The following is a 22,411-nucleotide window of genomic DNA, read 5'->3' as shown; positions in this document are numbered from 1 at the left end:
TAGGCAGGCAAAAAATTACATAACCGCACAGGTTTACCAGTGAACTGTTTCCCCTTCCTTTCAGAAAATTCACCTGCTTGAAAGATCCTTTCAACTTCTCTCATGTTTCACTTTTTACTTTGATGAAAGTCAGTGGCTGCTCCCTGCCCCATGCCTCCATCAAACAAAGGATTTGGCATCCTTACCTGGAAGTCATTGAATGACGGAAGGCCAGCCCGCCGCCTGTGCCAATGTGTGAGGGACTTCTTGAACTCCACAGAGAATTCAGTCTTTTCTGGTTTCTGCTCGTGATAGCTGCTCAGCATGGTCAAGCTCGCGTACAGGCTGGTCAGGTAGTAACCACCTGAAAACAAAAAAGGTGGCCTTCATAGGTGGGTCTGTGGTAAGGCAGGGAAATCATTGCTTTCCAAGCACGATCCCCCAAAGCAGCATTCAGTCAACATATTTCATACAAACTGTATCGCAGACTAATTAGTAGGATTCATTTTCATTTGTACGCAGTATTTGCTGCCAGTGTTATAGTCCATTGAATGAAACTCAGTGAGAGGGTGATGAGTGTTATGTTCCTGGAAGTTTATTCATAAAGGGTTATATGAGTAACTCATGACTTGGATAAAAGTAGACATGTCCACAGGACAGACACTGTGAGAGTACTGGTGCCCTGGAAGCTGTACAAGAACTTTCTGTGGGTAGAACCTCACGTACCTTGAAAGGTTATTTTGCAGAATATTTTGATTTGTGGAAATGTCAATGTATTTGCATTGTTCTTTTTCTTGACATGCACTATAACAGTAAATTTATAGAAAAACAAACTTAAAAAAATTACCAGCACCTTACGACACCTTCTGTCCAAAAGGTGGGGAATCGGCCAGAGACGGAATACGTATTGAATTGCACAATATGAAGGATATATGGAAAAGGTACATGTGTCTCTAAAACTGGGGAAGCCACATTTACACTCCTCTTGCCCACAATGGCGCAAGACAAACCTGTTCTGCAACGGTGCTCAAAGTAAATCAGCGTGAAATCTGTTGGGCAAGGAAGCTGTGTAATCTGCATATGCTTTACTTGTGATGTGTATGCCGTCAATATAGACAGGGCTAACTCTGTCATCTCCCTAAACTGCTTACCATTTTGAAAATGCTGGTAACTAGCCACAAGGAGTTCCACACAGGTGTTAAGAAGTAAGAGATATTGTGTTTGTGGGAGAATTAAGGCGTGTTATGAAGATGCCTGAATTTTCCAATATGCTGCTGTCAGTTCAGTTCAGTTCAAAATCAAAGTTTATTTGGACCATTGTCCTTAAACAGATAAAACATTCTAAAAACAGATCAATGTCACATGAAAACTTCAAAACCGTATAAAACTTATAACTCATTAAAATGGATCACACATGGCTTGGGCTAATCGCAATTCATAGTTCGTTTAACTATTTGCATGAATCTCCCCAATGCACAAACAATATCTAAGGAGAGCATTTCTGTTAGGAGGACACTTGCTGCTGTCAAAATGTTGATTGCCTTGGTAAGACCTGGGTGGATTAATACAGTGGACATTTTTTATGAATTGTGGGCATTTTGCAGAGACATCCCTGGTCTCTTGGACACCTTTGGCAGCTGAAGATGGTGCATGCATGTCTTTGATGCTTGGAGAGCATAGCAATGTGTCATACCTTCTCCCATGAGCAGAGCAGGGTCCAGGAGCTCCATCATGTACTCAACTTCAAGCAAGAGCTCTGGCAGGTCACACAGTGACAGGACATAGGACAGCAAAGGCAAGAAGTCGTCTGCCCCATATACGTTATCTATGGATAGAGGAATACAGCGACTTCAGGAAGTGTATCTCTAAATCACCATAGCAAAGGTCTATAGTGCACCAGACAGTCACAAGATTCCCCTTGGGGAATAGACACCAGACAACACTCATAGCAACTATCACTTACTACTATGAGCAACTCTTACCGTTTTCATAACATCAAAACAAAACTCAATTTTTGCTTTTGCTACATCTGCATCTACCCTATATTGTATGCTACAAAGGATAATAGCTCAGTTCTTCAAACATTTGGTACTCTACACAGTCGGGCTTACATTCAAGATGAGCGCTACAAGGGAAAAATTAAGAGCAAAATATTTTATTTTCTACTTTTAAAAGTTGGGTGTAAAACTCTTTTTAATAAATTATCTCTTATTTCTAGCAGAAATATTTTTTTATAGATATAAAATTCAAAATGTGTAGGGTCTAAAATCGGGGAGTGAATAAAAGCCTAGAATTGAAATGTCTGCAGTTGCACATCCCCAAACTGTTCCATATATTCTAGAAACCACCTTTTGCAATATATCACAGATTAGCTGGGATAGGAAGTAGACCATTTTAATCATCTAGTTCCTCTGTTCTATTTTTGACATTCTTCAAGACAGGGGCTGCAGTCTGAGTGGCATTTTCTAGAAAAATACCTTGGGCCAATCAAAACACTATCTGTTTTGGAGTAGCCAGCTTTGACTTTTGTATCAACGCGAGTTATCAAGGACTACTTTCAATTTCTAAACTCCACCCATTCCTCAAATCCTTAAAAACCCCTCACCACCCTAAACTCACCCAATACTGAACCCTAAAAAATATTTACCACCCATCTCTGAACTTTAAAAACATTTGCCATCCCTAAACTCTACCTATCTGAGAACCCTATACATTCCTCAATACCCCTGCCATCTAGCCATCATTGAACCCTAAAAACACCTCACTACCCCTAAATTCAACTCCTTCATGAATCCTAGGCACCCCCACCAACCCTAAACTCTACCCATTCCTTATACCTAAAACATCCCTTACTGCACCTAAAATCAAGACATCCCTAAAACCTTAAAACCCCTTTCTATGCCTGAACTCCACCCATTCACAGTCCCTAATACTCCCTCATCACTCCTAAACATTGCCCATTCATGAACCCAAAAAACCCTCACTAATCCTAATCTACACCGAAGTTTAGTGGAACTTTGTTTTTTTCCCTTAAAATTATCTTCCCTTTCAAATGTTTTCTCTAATTTTCTATTTATTTAAATTTCCTTAAGATTGTCTTTCCTTAAACTAGGTTTTCCGTGATTTGGTTTCTCCCAATGTGGTTTCTCAATTTTCGTTTTTGCATTAATTCACCTAAATCAATTCCCTACTCCAAAATTTAAAAAGCACCACACTCCTGAAACTCAAATATCAGAAAAGGTAGACCATTTTGATGTAATGATTCTCTTATCTTTAATTAAACAGGTTTCCAGACCTAAACCCCATCAGCACACCAGGATATTAATATAGGCAAGATAATTTTTTTTCAAAACTAAAAAGGTCCTGGCCTTATCTTATCTTATCAATATGTTATTTTCACTTGCTCTGAAGAATAGAATGCATAGGACTGCCTGTTCCACAGAGGACAAGGTCAACGTTCTACCCATGCCAAGTGAAGCAGTTTTATTACCAATAAAAAGGATCCAGCACCTTCAGGAAGAGGACGGAAAACTTCAATTTTACTGAAAGAGAAATAAGATGTGGCTGGCAAGGAACAAATGGTGTCCCTTAGTGTTCTAGCACCACATCTAGGGGCATATTTACAAGTAAATGTTGGAGCGCTGGGCTGCGTCAATATGGGAGCGCCACACACCTACATTTCCAAAATGCAGGGATGCACCACCCGAGTGTTTTCCCTAGCCATAGCACTAAAATTAGTTGCCTAATGCCAACAATCGCACCGTAGCACCACAGTGCAAGGATGCCTGCATTGCAGGTAAAGATTGCTTATGTGCAGGAAGGTTCTTCCTGCACATAAACAATCAATAATGTAGCACATATAGAAGAAGCAAATTGTCATTATTTAATGATAGTTTATGTGCATGAAGGGACACCATCCTGCACATAAACAATCATTAATAGCGTTTTTATCTTTCTATGTCTGCTGCAGAATGCAGCACACTTAGACAATGCAAAAGCTAGGAGAAATACAAAGCGCTAATTATTGGTGCTGCCTCAGATTTACACATCCTTGTAAATCTTGGGGAGTATCAAACAGCAAATAGGGTTGCAGTGGAAGGCCCACAGCAACACCCATTGCACACCCCTTTTACACAAAGTGATGCCTGTAAAAGGGGCCATATTTACTATGCGGCGTTAACCCGTTCGATGAGTCAGACGGACCCCGGCCATCGACGTCACAGTGGGCGTGTGTGGAGGACGGCCGGGGGCCGTCCGAACCACGCCCACTCATTATTCCTCCTGCACAGCGGCGAAATTCACGCCACGGTCAACGGATTAAGCAACAGAAAGTGGCTTGAAAATGTTTTGTCAATATGGAAAATGGCATAGCGCCACAAAAACGTCCCTAAAAGTGTTGTTCTGGTGGCACTTTCGCCTTGTAAATTTACCCTCTAATGTCATCGGCAAGGTATCAGTTATGTCATATTTGTGGCATAACTTCTGACATTGGAATATGGGGAGACAGACTGGAATCCTGGCCTTGGCTCTATCATTCTGTGATTCTAAATAAAACATTTAATCTTTCTGTGCCTTAAAAAAAATAGAAAAACATTTGTAGCATACTCCGGTTCAGTTTCAGAGCGTTCTAAAGCCTTTGGGCTAAGATTGCACTATAAAAAAACTGCAAAGAAATATGCTCATCTACAATTGTAAACTCCCTGGATTTGTTCTTCACGAAACCTTGATAACAGTTACTTTGTACCACCTCCATCTTTCCACTGCTTGTACAGGTCCAAGATGTCAATTTAATCTGAATAAAACGTAAAAACATAACGACTTGCATTTCCTGAGTTCTGTTTTTGTACTCCAATTTGGTTTAATAGGTTTTTCAACGATCAATTATTTTTATCCCAAAAATCTAAAATGTTAAAAAGTTGTGAAGGGCAAGGATTTTTTGTGTAATGGCATTCAGCAAAGAAAGACTTTGCTTACGTTGAGGGATATTCTTAATGAAGTGGCAGTGAGAGGCTTAACGCCCCACACCGCAAATTCATAAACGCGAGGCCGCACTCTTTTCTCAAGAATGTGCTGCAGCCTAGTGTTTCCCCCTGCGATAGCGCTAGGTTTCACAACTTAGCGCCAATGTAGGCACCCTTGCACCAGATTGCAAGGGTGTCTGTGTGCAGGGGAAGGTTGTTCATGTACAGGAAGGTGCCCTTACCTGCACATGAACATTCCTGAAATACCATTTTGCTTTTTCCATGTGTGCTGCACAAGGCAGCACACATGAAAAAAACACAAATTTGAAGAATGAAGCATTTCTCCTCGTTTCCCCAATTTAAGACCAGGATTTTTCTGGTCTTAAGTTCGGCACTGCTACCTATTATCGCCGCCCTTGATAATAGGTGGCAGCATCGATCACAATGGGTGTTGCGGTGGAAAGCCCACCGTAACACCCACTGCACGCCCCTTTCACGCTAAATTTAACGTGAAAGAGGCCTTATTCTCAAGGCAGCGGTAAGCCACTAAACGTGGCTTAAAGCCACGCTTGAGAATATGCCCCTTAGTGCTTTCAAACCTTTTCTGAACAATGAGTTAGTTAAACTACCACTTCTGACAAAACACACTGGCCTCTTGTCAAAAATTACAACTGCGAGTCCCCATATATCATTTGCAGAAACAATCAGTATTGAATTAGTATTCTAGTTATACTTCACTCTATTTATTAACTTTCTGTCTACTATATATATATATATATATATATATATATATATATATATATATATATATATATATATATATATATATATATATATATATATACATGTTTCTGGATTCTCCTTGCCCCCCACTCGTCGGCAGAAGTCACAGCACAGCAGCAGTAGGTAGGTTTCAAAATATTTCTTTATTCACACACCATGTGCAGGATGCAACGCATCAAAAAACGGACGGCCTACGCGTTTCGGCTACTCTAGCCTTCCACTGGACCATAGAGTCCCAGGGATCTAGACCTTATCTTATAGTGTAAAGTAAAAGTACCCTTTTCCATGTCTATTACATATGGCTTAATTTGAGCACCATTTTTGCTCTACATTTCTGTGAAGTACACATTAATCAAAAAGAAAAATATATTTTTTAAACAAAAATTTGGGTTCATTAAACAATGAAGTCTGGGCTAATGTATAATCTCCCAAAATTTCTGTGAAGTACACATAGTGAGAACAACAATTCTGGGCTTATATACACCTATTTACATGTATCTACATATTTATACACTTGGCATGAGATATCTAAAACATGCCTTGAGTTCCTCATATATTCCTAGTGGAATTCAACATTGTTTTTAATCATGACAAATATATTACCTAAATGTGGAAAAAAGGGTTTCATTTCAATTATATTTGTTAATCATCATGTGTTGTATATACAATTATGAGGATAAAACATAGATCATATCCAGATGTGTAAATGCATCTATTCAGTGTTCTCTCCCTCAGGCATGATCAAATTCTATTGCTATTAGTGAGCAATAATGGTGTAACGTGTATGTACAATTTTTTCACAATTTTCAAAGTCAATTCATGACCTCCAAATTATATGTACATCTAGGAATCTAAACAATATTTTTGAGCTATAAATATTTACACAAAACGGGGATAAACATGGTGATTTACAGGATCTTTCCCTACGTCATAGTGAAGTATATTCCATATTCTATGATTCCTGATTATTTTACACCAATAATATCCCAATCTCAGATCCTAGTAACGTTGTAACACCTATATATCTTTACAGAAAAAATAATCATGCTCCTCCAATGTGGATGTTTCCTTATCTCACGATGTTAGCCCATATATATATACATATGCCTTTACAACTTCCCTTGACTCATCAAGTTTGGCGCCAATAATCAATTATTTACATGAATGGGTCCAATTAATCAATTATTTACATGAATGGGTCCAATTGTTCCCTCTCAATTAGTTCTTTGTACTTCCCCATCATTTGGGCTTTCATGGAAGGAGTGCAATTAGTTCATAACAAGTGTACATATAGTTCAGCATCCAGGTTGTGTCCATCCGGGTGTTCAGTTCCCATACCAAGAATCATTCTAGATTCCAGTTTTCGTAACTGTAAAGTACGATCACCACCCCTCTCCGATGGTTTACTCAGTTTGATCCCTGAATATTTCAACAAATCTGGACTGCTGTTGTGATATTTTGCAAAATGTGTGGCCATAGGGTAGCTTGGGTCTCTGTTCTTGATCGCCCTTAGATGTTGTAAGATTCTTAGTTTTAGTTTGTTGATTGTGCTCCCTATGTAAAATTTCCCACATGGGCATTGTAGCCTATAGATCACATATTTCGATTCACAGGTTATGTGATCTCTTATTCTCTCAATTTTGCCATTTCGTAATCTGTACTCTTTTGCATTTGTGCCATGTTCACAGGCCTTGCATTTTGCACACTTCCAAAAGCCTGGCGTTGTCAACCATGTTGATTTTTTTGGAGTTTGTTCCTTTAATGTCAAATGACTTTGGGTTAAGATGTCACGTAATGAGGCAGTTTTCCTATATGTGATGCTTGGATGTTGGGTTAGTTCATGTTTTAAAGTGTTGTCCACGAGTAGTATGTTCCAGTTCTTTTGTAGAGCTTTTTTCATGTCCCTACTTTGTCTGTTGAAATCCATAATTAATCGTGTCTCTTCATCATTTTCGGTTTGCTCATCGTTGTCGCATTTCTTCCTGCTGCCACCAGGAGTCAGAAGGTCAATCCTATTCTTTTGAACCACTCTGTTTTTTGCAGTGATGATGACTTCTTCTGGGTAGCCTCTTTCCCGGAAGCATTGTGCCATCCTCTCGATCTCCTCTTTCATATCGTTCTCTTCTTAGCAATTTCTCTTTGCCCGTAGCTTTTGTCCATACGGGATGCTCCATTTTAAATTAGCTGGGTGTCCGCTATTAGCATGAAGTATGCTATTGCATGAGGTTGTTTTTCTATGAATTTTGGAGCACAGCTTTTTATCACTCACATACATTTCAACATCCAAGAAGATGAGGTTAGTTGAGCTGATTGTCGAGGTGAAATGGAGATTATAATCGTTTTCCTCTAGTGAGTCAATGAATGTTTGTAACGTTTCCTTGTCTCCATCCCAAATAATGAACAAGTCGTCGATAAAACGACACCAAAGTCTGATTTTTGATCCATGCTCCTTTTCTTTGTCCAGTACTGCAGTTTCCCATGCTCCCATCAGGAGGTTGGCATAAGTGGGCGCAAATGATGTCCCCATTGCGGTCCCCTGTTTTTGGAGATACAGTTGTCCGAGAAACAAAAATACGTTGTGCGTTAAGCAATAATCCAACATATCCAAAAGCATTGCCGAGTGTTCCAAATGGCTTATGGACCTCATTTCCAAAGTTTTTTTGACTACTTCCACACCGTCTTCATGGCGTATAGAGGTGTACAAAGAGGCGACATCTATGGTCGCCATTTGATAGTTGGTTTTCCATTCAATCTTGGAGATTTTATTCAAGAAGTCCATTGTATCCCTCAGGTAAGAAGGTAGGGCAGTTACATAGGTCATTAAAAAGATGTCTATAAACCTTGACGTTGTTTCCAACAATGATCCTATGGAGCTGACAATTGGTCTTCCTGGTGGTTTGCTGAGGCATTTATGTACTTTCGGCAGAAAGTATATTGTCGCAGTAATGGGATTCTCCGTTTTCAGATATAGATACTCATTGAAGTCTATGAGGCCTCTCTCCTTCCACACTAACAACATAGAGTGATATTCATTCGTCCAGTTTTCTAATGGATTCACCTCTAGTCGTTTGTAGTGTTCTTCTTTGTTCAATTGCCTATTAGCTTCATCTATATAGTCTGTCACGTCTTGCACAACCAGATTTCCTCCTTTATCTGAAGCTTTTATTATTATGGTGGGGTCATTCCTCAGTTCAGACATTGCTCTATATTCTTCTGCTGTTAAATTCTGAGTGTTGTTCCTCTTATTATTGTGGTCAAAAGATTTGCCTGCAATCCTTATTATTTCCTCTGTCATGACCTCTTGAAAGAGGTCCACTTTGTTTCCTGGTGGAAGCTGTGGGCAAAATCTTGACTTCCTTTTTAGGCCACTATCCCCTCCTACATTGGTGGGGATTCCCGATTCTTTGCAAAATTCAATATCCTTTTGGATTGTACTTGTATGGTCCTTTTGACTCAGGGAGACTGTGTCTTTGATTGTTGCTAATGTGACAATCACTGGTAAATCCTTGTGTCTAATGGACGATGTTGTTATCTTTGATTCCACGGGATCTGATTTCTTCTGGGCCTTTTCTGCATAAAATTTCTTCAGCTTAACCTTTCTGCAGAATTTATATAAGTCAATACGTGTATTTGGAACATCCATGTTTTTATTTGGGCAATAGGAAAATCCTCTATTCAAAAGTTTCAGTTGTGCATCAGTCAATTCTTTACTTGAGAGGTTGATCACTATATTGTCTGATGCCATACGTTTTATTGCAGCTACTTTTGCTTTCCTCTGTTTCTTTTTGCTTTGGCTCCTCTTACCACCCCTTCTTGTTCTGGCTTTGGTAGGGGTTTCTTTTGGAGTGATTGCTGTTCTCTTCCCCACGTGTTGGTTCTTCCTCTTCCCCGTTGCCGCGTAATCATTTGGGCCAACTGTATCCCCCCACGAAAATCCAGGGGTGTTGCATTAGTTTCTTCGTCATTAGAGCTTATTTCTGAGCTGTCCACCACCTCCGTGTGCTCCGGTCCAGTATTCACATCCATTGCTACATGACTCCTCAAGGTGTCGTATTTCCGGGCGAATGTATATATTCGACCATTCGTATAGTCCAACCTATCCCTGGTGAATTTGTTGGACTTACGTTTCTCTACCTCCAGTTCATGTTTTTCCACCTTCTTTTCCATGTTTTCAATGGTCTCTTTGTTCTCCTCTGATGAGGGAATATCTGTTCTAAAGCTTTGATGATCGCTGTTATTTTCTCTAGTTTTCTTTCCGCGTGAATGATGAGAGTTCTCATCAGTTTAAAGGAGCATTCATTGGTGTCAGTTTGCCATAGTTTTATAAGATCTGTATCCAAATCATTTAGCGTGGGCATGATTAATATTCGTAATCCCCTTGGGATTCTTTTGTACTCAATGTATTTTTCCAGAGTAGTCTTTTCTCACCATTTGTTTACTTCCAGTATTTTCTGTTGTTGTAGTTCTCTCACTATGGTTTTAAAGGTTTTATCTTTCTCTTTTTCCACCACATTGCCCCTTTGATTTATTCTTTCCGCGGGAGAGTCATCATTTAATAATTCGCTTGCCCTCATCTGGCGATTTCTTGATTTGTCTGCCATATTTTCTAGAGCTTGGTTGCGATCTTAAATCAAATTGATGTAGCCTTTCCTGGCTAGGTGTGCCTTTTTATTTTGTTTTACACTGGTTTCCCTGTCTCCCTACTCCTTAGGTTCTGCAGGTCACCATATATATATATATATATATATATATATATATATATATATATATATATATATATATACACCGCTTAACCATCACTATGTGTCTACTTAGCCTTAGAATGTGCCCACCAAACCGATATATCTCCCATGTTCATTTTCTTGGTGTTTGTGGGCATCTCTGCTACCTGGTTTCCAATTGGCTTCAATATCAGTGTCTTCAGTAAAAATATCAAATATATCCGACAAGATGGCAGATATTACACAAGTATATGGCATCAATCGTGAAGGTATCTATAGGGTACGGCTATGTTTTTTTTTTAGCAAACACATGACCAGATATTGCAATTATATTCATGGTAAATATAACACCACCATAGTAAAATGACCATTCCCCCTGGGGAATGGTCATTTTACTATGGTGGTGTTATATTTACCATGAATACAATTGTAATATCTATGCATTAATGATATAAGAACGTTTTGCACATCATAAGATGGCAGCCCTTTACGGCGTTAATGTCTTCCTCTATGTTTAGTATTGTGTAATAGACATAAAGAAGAGCCGTTTCGTGCACGCCATGTTACCATCGATAAAGGCGTTTGCCGAAACACTTCTGGCCACTGTGAGTCCATGGAAATAAAGCTTTTTATATTGGCCCCTGGGAGTGCTTTCCTGTGTGCTGGAGGAGTTGCGTGGAGATTGGAGCAGTGATATATATATATATATATATATATATATATATATATATATATATATTTGCACTTTAGCACTTAATTTGCACATTTCCACCATGGTTTCGTCCACGTGACTGATGAATTAAATCCTTAGAGAGGAAGAAAACAAGTTACTTACCTGTAACTTTAGTTCCCCAGTATTGGTAACTTTCATAGATTCCCATGCTTTGTATCATTCCCCGTCGTCGGAATGGGAGTCTCGGTAACAAAAATACCATAGCTGTAGGTACAAAAGACAATGGAAAAAGGCCTAGGCCTCATTACCTTTTGTAGCATATCACTCTCTTTGTGTAAAAGAGACCAAACTTTTGGCCTCAGCCAATCAGAAGTGCCTCACCACTTAGAACCTTCCTGAAGGAACCTCAGAGCCTCAGATTTTCGTAGCCGTTGTGTACTGAGACACCATCTGTGCTGTAGGCTGAGCTTTCCCCGGGGAGGCGGGTGGGCGCATGGGAATCTATGAAAGTTACCAATACTGGGGAACTAAAGTTACAGGTAAGTAACTTGTTTTCTTACCCCAGTATTGGAACTTTCATAGATTCCCATGCTTTGTATCAGAGTAGCAAGCAGTAGCAAGATAATCACATTTTGCATCATAAATAATAGCAGTAGACAACATAACATTAGATACAAAATGTGAAAAAATGGAAGGTGGGAAGACAGGAAAGCTCACCATTAGTGGAAGAGGTTCCTCAGGACAGCCTGTCCAACTGCTGCATCCTCCTGCTGCAGAGATTCCAAGCAGTAGTGCTTGGTAAAAGTGTGAACGCTGCTCCAGGTCGCAGCTCTGCAGATGTCCTTAATTTGCACCCCTGCGAAGAGTGCTGTGGAGGAAGCCACAGATCTTGTGGAATGCGCTCGTATCTTTCCAGTCAGAGGCTTACCAGCAGCCCTGTGACAATGTAATATAGCACTTGTGATCCACCTTGAAACACCCTGTTTGGAGAGTGGAAGGCCTTTACTTGGTCCCCCGAAGGCCACAAACAGTTGGGTAGATTTCCGAAAATCCTTAGTACGCTGTAAGTAAAACTTCAAGCATCGCTGTACATCCAGTGAATGCAAGGCTTTTTCCGCCGGTGTGGAAGGCTGAGGAAAAAACGTCTTCAGAATGACCGGTTCATTCAAATGGAAGTCTGAGGGGACCTTTGGCATGAACCTAGGGTTAGTCCTCATGATGACAGTGTTCCTTTTGAATTGAAGGAAAGGTTCCTGAATGGTCAAGGCCTGTAATTCCCCTACACGCCGAGCCGACGTGAGAGCGAGGAGAAGAGCCAATTTCCACGAAAGGTATTTGATGTCAGAACGATGGACTGGTTCAAATGGGCCCTTCATGAGTTGAGAAAGGACCAGATTTAAATGCCACGTTGGTGGAGGTGGTCTCACCGGTGGATAGACCCTGAACAGACCCTTAAGAAACTGTTTGATTATCCTTGAAGACCATAATGAAGGTCCAGATTCCGTCCTCCTGAATCGTGACAAAGCAGCCAAATGAACTTTAATCGATGAGTGGGCCAGACCAGACTTGGCCAAGGACAGTAGGTATGGGAGGACCTGATGAGGTTTGGAATTGAATGGATCAATGTGTTGCTGTCGACACCAACAACAGAATCTTTTCCACTTAAGGCGGTAAGTTTTGTTAGTAGAAGGGGCCCTTGCTTGGGACAAAACCTCCCTAACTTCCTTAGACAATGGCAGGTTCATAAATTCTCGCTGCTCAGGAGCCATGCAGTCAGGTGTAACGACTGAGGGTCTGGATGTAGAATCTGTCCTTCGGACATCGTGAGAAGATCCGGCAGAATTTGGAGAGGTACAGGAGGAGCGATCGACAGCAGATGGAGCTCCGTGAACCAGAACTGCCTCGGCCAAGCCGGGGCTACCAGGATCATCCTGCACGGTTCCATCTTGAATTTCTTGATTAGTCGTGGTATTAGAGGAATGGGAGGAAAAGCGTAGACAAATGTCTTCGACCAGGGTATCAAAAGGGCATTTCCCAGAGAATTTGGATGGGGAAGCCTGCTTGCGTAAGACCGGCATTTGCTGTTGGTCGGGGTGGCAAACAGGTCGATGTCCGGTTTTCCCCACCGGCTGAAGATTTGTTCCAAAATGTCTTGATTCAACTCCCATTCGTGGGTGACCGAGGATGACCTGCTCAGTTTGTCGGCGTTTTCGTTGAGGACGCCCGGCAAGTGTTCCGCCATCAGAGACATGTTGTGTTGAATAGCCCAATCCCAAATCTGCTGGGCTTCTTGTGACAATGGGCGTGATCTGGTCCCTCCTTCCTTGTTCACATAGTGCATGGCCGTGGTGTTGTCCGTCCTGATAAGCACTTGTGAACCCTCCAGGAGAGGAAGAAACGATTGCAGAGCCAGACGTATCGCCCTGAGTTCTAACAGGTTGATGTGAAGGCCTTTCTCCTGGGGCGACCAATGCCCACTGACATGAAGTGCCTGCAGCACTGCTCCCCAGCCTTCCAACGACGCATCCGTCGTTATCACTTGTGGAGACGGGTCGCTTGCGAAGGATAGGCCTTGGGACAAGTTGTCTAGGTCTGTCCACCATAGGGCCGCATTCTTCATTTCCGGAGTGATCGCCACTGTGTCGTCGAAGGAACCGTGGACTTGCCGCCATTGATTGTCCAGTTGTTCCTGCAAGGGACGCATCCTTAGTCTGCAATGGGGAACCAGTGGAATGCACGACGATATTACTCCCAGCAGAGACTTGTAGCGGCGAACTGAAAGAGACTTTTTTGATTGCAAGTCTTGGGCCATCGTTTGTAACTTGTGCCTCCTTTCCAGAGTGGGAAAAGCTCGTGAAAGCTTTGAGTCCAAGATGGCTCCCAGAAACCGGGCTCTTCTGGACGGGATCTGGCAAGATTTCTCGTCGTTTAGAGTGAAACCCAGGTTTCGGAATAAATTGGTACACGCTTGAACCGCCTGTAGCGCTGCCTCTCTGGACGGAGCCTTCAGCAGCCAGTCGTCCAGATAGGGGAAGACTTGAAACTTGTGCCTCCGTAGGAAAGCCGCTACTGGAGCCAGCACTTTCGTGAATATCCTCGGGGCTGAACGGAGTCCAAAGGGTAAAACCCTGAATTGGTAATGGCTCTTGGCTACTGTGAATCGCAGAAACCTTCTGTGTGCTGGGTGAATCGGAACATGAAAATAGGCATCTTCGAGATCGAGTGTGGCCATGTAATCTCCTGGGTTGATTAGTTTCAAGATGTCCTGGAGGGACACCATCCTGAAGGATAGAGAGATGAGATAGGTGTTTAGCCCCCTGAGGTCTAAAATGGGACGCCACTTGTCGAGCGTTTTCCTCACCAGGAAGAACCTGGAATAAAATCCCTGGTTTCTCTGATTCGATGGAACTGGCTCTATCGCCCCTTTTCGGAGCATTTGTTGAACCTCGAGCCGAAGGAGACGCTGGTGTTTTGAAGGAGTGGCTGTCGGGGGCTTGGGTGGCGGAACTTGAGTGAACTCTAAGGTATGCCCTTTCCGAATGATGTTGAGCACCCAACGGTCCGATGTTATGAGGGACCAGTTGTGAAGGAATTTGTTGACCCTGCCTCCAACTGCTGATTTCCTGGAGGAGGGTCCAGTAGGAAGAGCCAGGAGGCCGCTATTGGCGCTTGGACGAGTCCCGTCCTCGCGCACCTTGCTTTCCTTTACTGTAAGGCCTGGAGTAGTTGGTAGACTGGCCTTGCCGCTGTTGGTAAGATTGGCGGTGCTGTTGGGAACCGGATCCTGTGTTGGAATACCGTTGGTGTTGGAAGGATCCTCTATACGTACCACCCCTGCCTCTGGCTCCCTTGAAGGGGGACTTCCTGTACTGAAGTGTTCCTAAAGACCTAGCGGTCTCTGTGTCTTTTTTAATATCTTGAAGGGTGTCGTCAATAAGTTTGCCGAATAGAGCCTCACCATCAAAGGGAAGATCCAACACTTTGTTCTGGACCTCTGGTCGGAACCAAGTAGCTTTAAGCCACCCTTGGCGACGGAGCACTGCCGCTCCAGCTAGTGAACGAAATGCCGTAGTAGCAATATCCATTGCACAATCGATTATTTCCATCGATGTCGCTTCCCCCTCTTTCAGAACTTTCTTTGCCTCCGACATTGATTCAGGAGGTAACTGGTCAAGGTACGGGGAGACATCGCACCAAAGTTGACGGTCGTACCTTCCCAGGATGGCTAAGGCATTAGCCGCTCTCACCAGCAAACTCGCCATCGCTGAGAATCTTTTCCCAACATTATCTAGCCTCCGTCCTTCCTTGTCCGGAGGAGTTGTCAGCGGTGCCGAAGGGTTGCGCGATTTCCTCTGCGCTGCCTGCGAGATTACAGAGTCCGGTTTTGGATGACCTTTCAAGGCCGCTGGGGCATCATCGGTTGCTCTATATTTCTTTTCCAGACGCGGTAGTACCGGCACCACCGTCGCCGGGTGTGTCATGGTCTTTAGGCCCTCTTTCCATACATGATCCACAATCGGAATAGATCTGGCATTTTTCTGGAAAGGTTCCTTAAAGTCATATAAGAAGCAATCCGTGGTGACTTTAGGCATTGCCAACTTAAATCTTGCCGCCGCCCTCTCCATTAGCTGATGGAAACCTCCAATATCCGCCGGCGGGGAGTCCGCTGGCTCTGGATTTGGCGATGCGGGATTGTCAATAATGTACTCATCATATTCCGTGTCAGGAATAGAGACGTGATCCGAATGTTGATCCTCATCCGAAGAGTCATCAACATCATGCGATCTTGGTACCCCAAAGGAATCCTGAGGGACGGTTGTTTGAGGCTGCGGAGAGGTTGGAGCCGAGAGCGTAGGTGGCACCACTGACGCCTGAGTCGTGGAAGGCGTAGCAGGTGTTGACGTAGCTGGCAAAGGCCTACTGGCCTTAGACTTATAGTCCTGTAGCATTCTATGAAGATCCTGTAGGAAAGATGTTGGCACTGAAACCATTCCCTGGTCCGAGTGCCGTTGTTGATAGTGACCATGACTATGATCATGCTCCTCGTGGGTGTATTCGCCCTCTGAGTCGGTGTCCTGACATTTGACAAATAGTTGCGAAGGACTATTGGCATAACTGTATGCATCTTCCTCTGACTGACCCTCTTGCAAGAGCATTGTTGGAAGCAGAGGGGACACTGCCCTTGGAGAAGTCATCTCCGGTGTAATCCGCGTCACAGAAATGGTGATACGCTTTTCCGTGGCCAAGATCGTGGGTTCCGTCGTCGACGGTTGTACATACGCCGTCGAGATAGGCGTCGTGGACGTTGTCGTCGACGAGACTGTGGACACACCAGCCGTCGTCATGATCATCGTAGTGGTCGTCGACGCTCTCGTCGACGAGACCATCGTCGACGACATCGTCGTCATTGTCGTCGACGGGACTCTCGTCGTCGACACTGTCGTCGTCGCCTTCGTTGGTACCATCGTCGACGGGTTCTTCGTCGACGGGTTCTTCGTCGACGGGGCCTTCGTCGACGGGGCCTTCGTCGACGGGGCCTTCGTCGTCGACTGGATCTTGGGCGTCGACGGGCCTCTCGTCGACGGCTCCTTCGTCGACGGCTCCTTCGTCGACGGCTCCTTCGTCGACACTTGTGTAGCCGGTGCCTTCGTCGACGGCGCCTTCTCCGCCGACGACGGTCTCGTCGCCGACGGGCCTCCAGTCGATGGCGCCTTAGATGACTTAGTCGACGGGTCTCCCGCTATCGACGTCTTCGTCGTCGAGGACCTAGAAGTCCTCTCAGAAGACTGGCTTTGAGGCGTTTTGAAGGCTGTGGAAGTCTTCGCGCCAGCAGACTGCGTAGAAGGTCCATCCCTCTCCTTTACACTTCCGTGAGGAGATTTGCTGGGACCTTGGCTCTCAGACTCACTAGGGGTCTTTTTTGAGGCCTTAGAAGATCGACTGACAGAAGAAGAAGGGGAACCCCTACCCCTTTTCACTGACCTTCTAGTAGATGTCATCGATCCAGCATCTTCACTGTCGCTGGAGACAGAATCCTTCCTTGATTTAAGCTTTTGCAGCCATGTCAGGAGCCTACCCTCACGGTCCCGGAGGGTTTTGGCAGAAAAAGAGCGACAGATTGCACATTTATCCACTAGATGGTCAGGATAGAGGCAATAGATGCAGTCCTCATGCTTGTCCTCCACAAACAGCCTTTTCTTGCCACAGGAGGAACAAGGCTTGAAAAGCGCTTTTTTCTTCACAATCTCCGACATACTGGCAAACAGCAACAATCCTGAGAAGAATCCAAAAGATCCTGAAGAAAAAACTGAGAAAAAACTGATGAAATCCTGTAGAAATTGTAGAAGTTGAGCAGAGCTCAATGGAGACTCCCTAGCACAACGTGCGGTAGAAAATCTAAGGCTCTGAGGTTCCTTCAGGAAGGTTCTAAGTGGTGAGGCACTTCTGATTGGCTGAGGCCAAAAGTTTGGTCTCTTTTACACAAAGAGAGTGATATGCTACAAAAGGTAATGAGGCCTAGGCCTTTTTCCATTGTCTTTTGTACCTACAGCTATGGTATTTTTGTTACCGAGACTCCCATTCCGACGACGGGGAATGATACAAAGCATGGGAATCTATGAAAGTTCCAATACTGGGGTAATGTTGTCTTTTCGCCCGAATATGAGAATGTGAATATTTGTATTATTTTGCACACTCATCATTTTATCGGTGACATATAAATTTGTTTTTTATCAACAGTTATCTTTCAAAGTCTTACCGAATGTATTATACATATAAAGTGTTTTGGGGCGAGTAGTATGTTTTCCAGCTTCATTAGCTGGTCAGTCACGAGGCCAATACAATGTCTATGCACTGTTACTTTAAAATGTACTCTCAAGGCAACACTCATTGTTGAGTGAACAAACGGTTGTGGCTGCGAAACGCGTCTTGACAGAAAAGGAATAAAAGAAACTTGACGCACATACCTTGGGTCCGTGTCCAGATTGCGGCAAGCGGCACGAATCAGCGAGTCTGCGTGAGTCGTGTTTTGGAATTTTGCATATATATATATGTGATCAAGCTTTGTTGAAAGCGAAACGCGTAATGGCGGCTGGCTGGCTGGAGAAAATAAACCACCTTGATTAAGCACGAACTATGGGTCTGCTCTTTCGTCATTGGGATAAAGACTTGGGCGGCTGCCTGGAATTGTTTGTTTGGTGAACTACATACTCATATATATATATATATATGTATATATATGTGTACACACACAATGCATTGTCCCCTTTACGTTTCAGGGAAAAACATCCCGAGTTGTGTATGCAGAAATGAAACACTTATAAAGGAATTACGCAACAATTATAAAGCATGGACCAGAGGTACAAAGCCATGTTGTAATCACAAACCCTGTGATTGACATGATTCACAAAATGACATGAACTGCAAATACGGGGAAGGGATGTGGTTATTAGCAAACAGGGAGGTGTCCTTCCTCGTTGTGCATAATGTTTTTTCCGACCTCGGGGGAGCAGGCAGTGGTCCTGGGAACCATTGCCATCTCCTCCTTATGTAAACCCAAACAGGAAACTTTTTAAAATTATTATTATTATTATTTTTTTAACAGTGCAGGCTCCAGTATGGATTGCTTTATGGAGTGCTTTTGAAAAAGTCGCGCATTTAAGAATGCAAACTAAATGACGTTCTTCTGTGGCTGCAGGCCGCCAACCCTTTGTATCCAATCACAGGGGGGCCCAAATTGCAACTTGCTAAATTAATTTTTATTGTAAATGAGCCCCTAAGTGAGCAAACCCCGGTTACTTTCCGCAACCTGTTTCTTAGTACATCGGCGCCACAGGCCTTATCTCGTTTTCTGTTCCTATCTCATTCTGTTCACATCCCTGGACAAATCACGTGAAGCTAGTGGAAAACAATCTCCCAAGGAACAGATCAAATTCGCTGGAGTCATCATTTTGTGTCTGAAACATTTTTTGGAGGCTGAAGCCTGTTTTTTTTAAATCTTTTTTTATTGATGCTCGTTTCACTTTTTGGACAATGGGGCACTGCAAGCAATCGCAACAGTGCATGCGAGAGAGCAACGAAATGAATTACAAATTTACAAAAACAGCTTTTGTTTCTGTGTCTGCTCCCCTTGCCGAAACAGTTGCAATGATTTGATTCAACTTTTCAAGGCTCAAACACACTAGCAACACCCACAGAACCATGATAAAATTCTCCAACGGTTTGCTTCCTTCAAGGCTAGATTTGAGGCCACGGTACAGTGGATTTGAACTGAAAGATGCGTTTTCATGTTTAGTGTGTACTCGCAGGTGAGGTACTTCACAATGTGGTATTTGAAAACAAATTACACGACAGGATCGTGAAAGACTAGAAATAGGGGATAAACTCACAATATAAGGTGGAACCTAGAACACTAACTGTGCAGTCATTTCTGGATGTCCCCAGGACACTGTAAGGGTGTGATGACCTTTTGTCTAATAACTAATTCACCATCTGTTATACTTTTCAAATTTCTAAAAACTTTGTAGCAAAGATAATTAAGAATTCTCCAGAGTTAGAAGAATGTGACTGTGTGTTTCTGAAATGTTTGTTAGAGAGTGTAACATCTGAACCAATAAGGTAGGAGTAAGAGCCTCACCTGAATGGGCTGCCATGGAGTTGTACATCAGCTTGCAGGCCTGCAGCAGAATGATCACCTTGTCTGTCGGCGAGTAAGCCTTCTGCATCTTAACCAGCTTGTGCCGGATCTTCTCTACTTCCTGGGGGGTTGGCAGGCCTGATCTAACCTCAAAGGCCTGTGGCCCCCTCTGCCGAACAAGCGCAAGGTTCTCCCGTAGTTGCTGAAGGCATCCATCTTCAGTGAAGGCCTTTCTGAGACGACAGTCCAGGTATCTCTTCAGGGGCTTTAGGATACAGCGATACATAGCCTTCTCCATGACTCCATCTTAGCAGAAACAGAAGCGAAGAGGGAGTTCAGCAGAATTTAGTGCAGATAGAGCACAGGCAGCAGCACTGTGTTTCTCTCTCAAACTCACACTCTTAAGGTGCCCCCACACACACACACACACACACACAGTTTATTATACTGAGCTTTCTTCTCAACCGTAACTCACTTTAGGATTGGTGCCTTTTTTATCATCTTCTGGGTCATTTCTCATCCTCTATCAAAAACTACCAAATATTGCCAAGGAGTATTTTTCTGCCATATTTGACTTTTTCCTCCTGAGACACTTTAATGCAAGCTAGCATCATGGTTACTGGGAGGCGTTGCTCTTTCTTCAGGCAATCAAGAAGGAAATTAGAAAGGCGGCCACAGCGTCCAGCCCTTGATAGATTGTGACTCCAAGACCCCATAGATCAGCCTTTGCCATGGATCTTGTTATAACCTGAGTCTAGAATTCGAATAGCTTCAACTTGAAAATATAGCTTTAAAACAGATCTTAGCATTAAGTTCTACTGCTATCCTAGGAGCCCTTTCTTGGACCCCTGGTTTCACTTTGATCGTTGCTCAGGGACATATCTCAAGCCAGCAAGCACTGATCCGAGTGGTAGAGGAACTGCTGGAAGGGGGACACTATCTAGAAAGAGGACAATGTCCACTTTCCAGCGGTACCTCCCATGTTAATGTCTACTTGAGGATCAATGCCGGACTGCGATCGCCAAATATCAATCCACCCACTAAACACCATGGGGGGAAGGTGGAAGGACGACCCAGGAATGGGAAGTGGTCCCATCAATTAAAAAATGAAAAGAAACGATCATTCTGAAACTAAGGATTTACAAATACAAAGAAGGGTGCTGGGTGGTGCACCCTGGCATAGCACCAAGCTCCCATCCCACAATGATCCCTGGCAGACTTTCTGCTCCAGATGATGGGGTGGGGGGGCAGATTGGGAATATTTATCCACAATTTACCCCGCTCCGGGGTGGTAGAAATTTTACTACATAAAATGGACCATTTGTTTTAACAAAAAAGATGGGGTGGGATGGCCGGCTCAGCCATCAGGCAAGCACTCTCTTTCAATAATGACACAAGCAGTCTTTCAGCCCACGCCGGTGGTCAGATTGTGGGGGGTTACCCACAATCTGCCCCCCTTGTGGTTGGAGGGGCAGAGAGCCCACTGAAGAGCAGGGAAGTTTTGTTTAAAAAAAAGGAAGGGGTGGGGTCGGCCCCAGCCTCCCTGCCATGCCGTTACCCCATAACAGTCCCTTAGGGAGATCAGAAAGCCAACTAGACACCCAACAAAATTATTTAAAAGAACAAAATAAGTGATAGGAGGCCTGTCCAGACATTAGGCTGTGGCCTACCCCATACTGTCTCCAGGAGTCATTCTCTATGCCCTGGGAGGGGAGCGAATTGGAGAGGTTTACTCCTAATCCAACCCCTCATGAGATCCAGATAGCCCACAATACCTAGCATTTTCTTTTTTTTAGAAAAGAAAATATGCAGTGGGCATAGCCCACCCTGCCATCCAGCCTTACCACCACTGCTAAAGACCCAACATTCTGTAGGCCACTCCAGGATGTACATGGGGGTGTTTACACCCAATGTGCCCCTCTGGGGAGTGGGGTAGCAAAAAGCCTACTCACCTGTGGATTAAAAACAAATGGGTTGGAAGGTGAATCGAATTTGGCCATTTCTCCCAATCCTAAAACCCCAAATATCTTCCTGCACCGCCGGGAGAAGAATGTATGGATTTACCCCCAATCTTCCACTGGGGCATACAAAACCAAATGGATGCTAGCGATATATTAAAAAAAAAAAAAAAGCAATGTGGCAGCTGTCCCTTCCAGACATCAGGCCACAATCCAACCTCAAAAGCCCCAACAGTGTGTCTTCCTCTTTGGGGCATGCAAGAAGAAATATGGATTCTTTTGGGTTAGTTTTGACATATGGACCGGCAGAGAGGCGGTAAATCCCAATTTCTCTCACTTACAATGGCGAATGCCCACAGATTCCGGCTCTGAGTCAGCCAGCAACTTGGAAACACTAAGGCATTTCTGATACCTAGAGACCCAGCTGAATCCAAAGTAGCATGGCTTGTTTTGATACCACTATGTTTTCTTACCCAGAATTCCCTGCAGACATCAATCTTTGGCTGAAATCATGCATTTTCCTTGCATATTCTATGAGGGAAAGTTACGGAATTTGCGGTGATCCCGAAAATTCCTACCACCCAGCTTTCCCACACTTCTCACAATAAAAATGGTACCCTACTTTTCTGCTATTGCCTTCTCTTTTTAGCAACAGTGGACTCTGGAAAGCGAATTTACATTATATTACATAGGGACAGTTG

General features: G+C 43.5%; 1 protein-coding gene across 2 annotated transcripts in view; it reads right to left on the bottom strand.

Moving 5' to 3' along the window:
• The window catches only part of RIN1 (Ras and Rab interactor 1), a 161,910-nt gene that overhangs the window by 1,774 nt on the left and 137,725 nt on the right, over positions 1–22,411 (bottom strand). For both annotated transcript variants that reach the window (XM_086938539.1, XM_086938540.1), the window contains 3 exons: positions 19,753–20,058; positions 1,673–1,804; positions 186–343 (listed from right to left, as the gene is read on the bottom strand). In XM_086938539.1, coding sequence (XP_086794665.1) covers positions 186–343; positions 1,673–1,804; positions 19,753–20,058 — 596 coding nt within the window. The remainder of the gene's footprint in view (positions 1–185; positions 344–1,672; positions 1,805–19,752; positions 20,059–22,411) is intronic.

The sequence above is a fragment of the Lissotriton vulgaris genome, chromosome 9, assembly GCF_964263255.1.
Source record: "Lissotriton vulgaris chromosome 9, aLisVul1.2, whole genome shotgun sequence".
Lineage (NCBI taxonomy): Eukaryota > Metazoa > Chordata > Amphibia > Caudata > Salamandridae > Lissotriton > Lissotriton vulgaris.
This window is presented reverse-complemented; position numbering and strand designations above follow the sequence as displayed.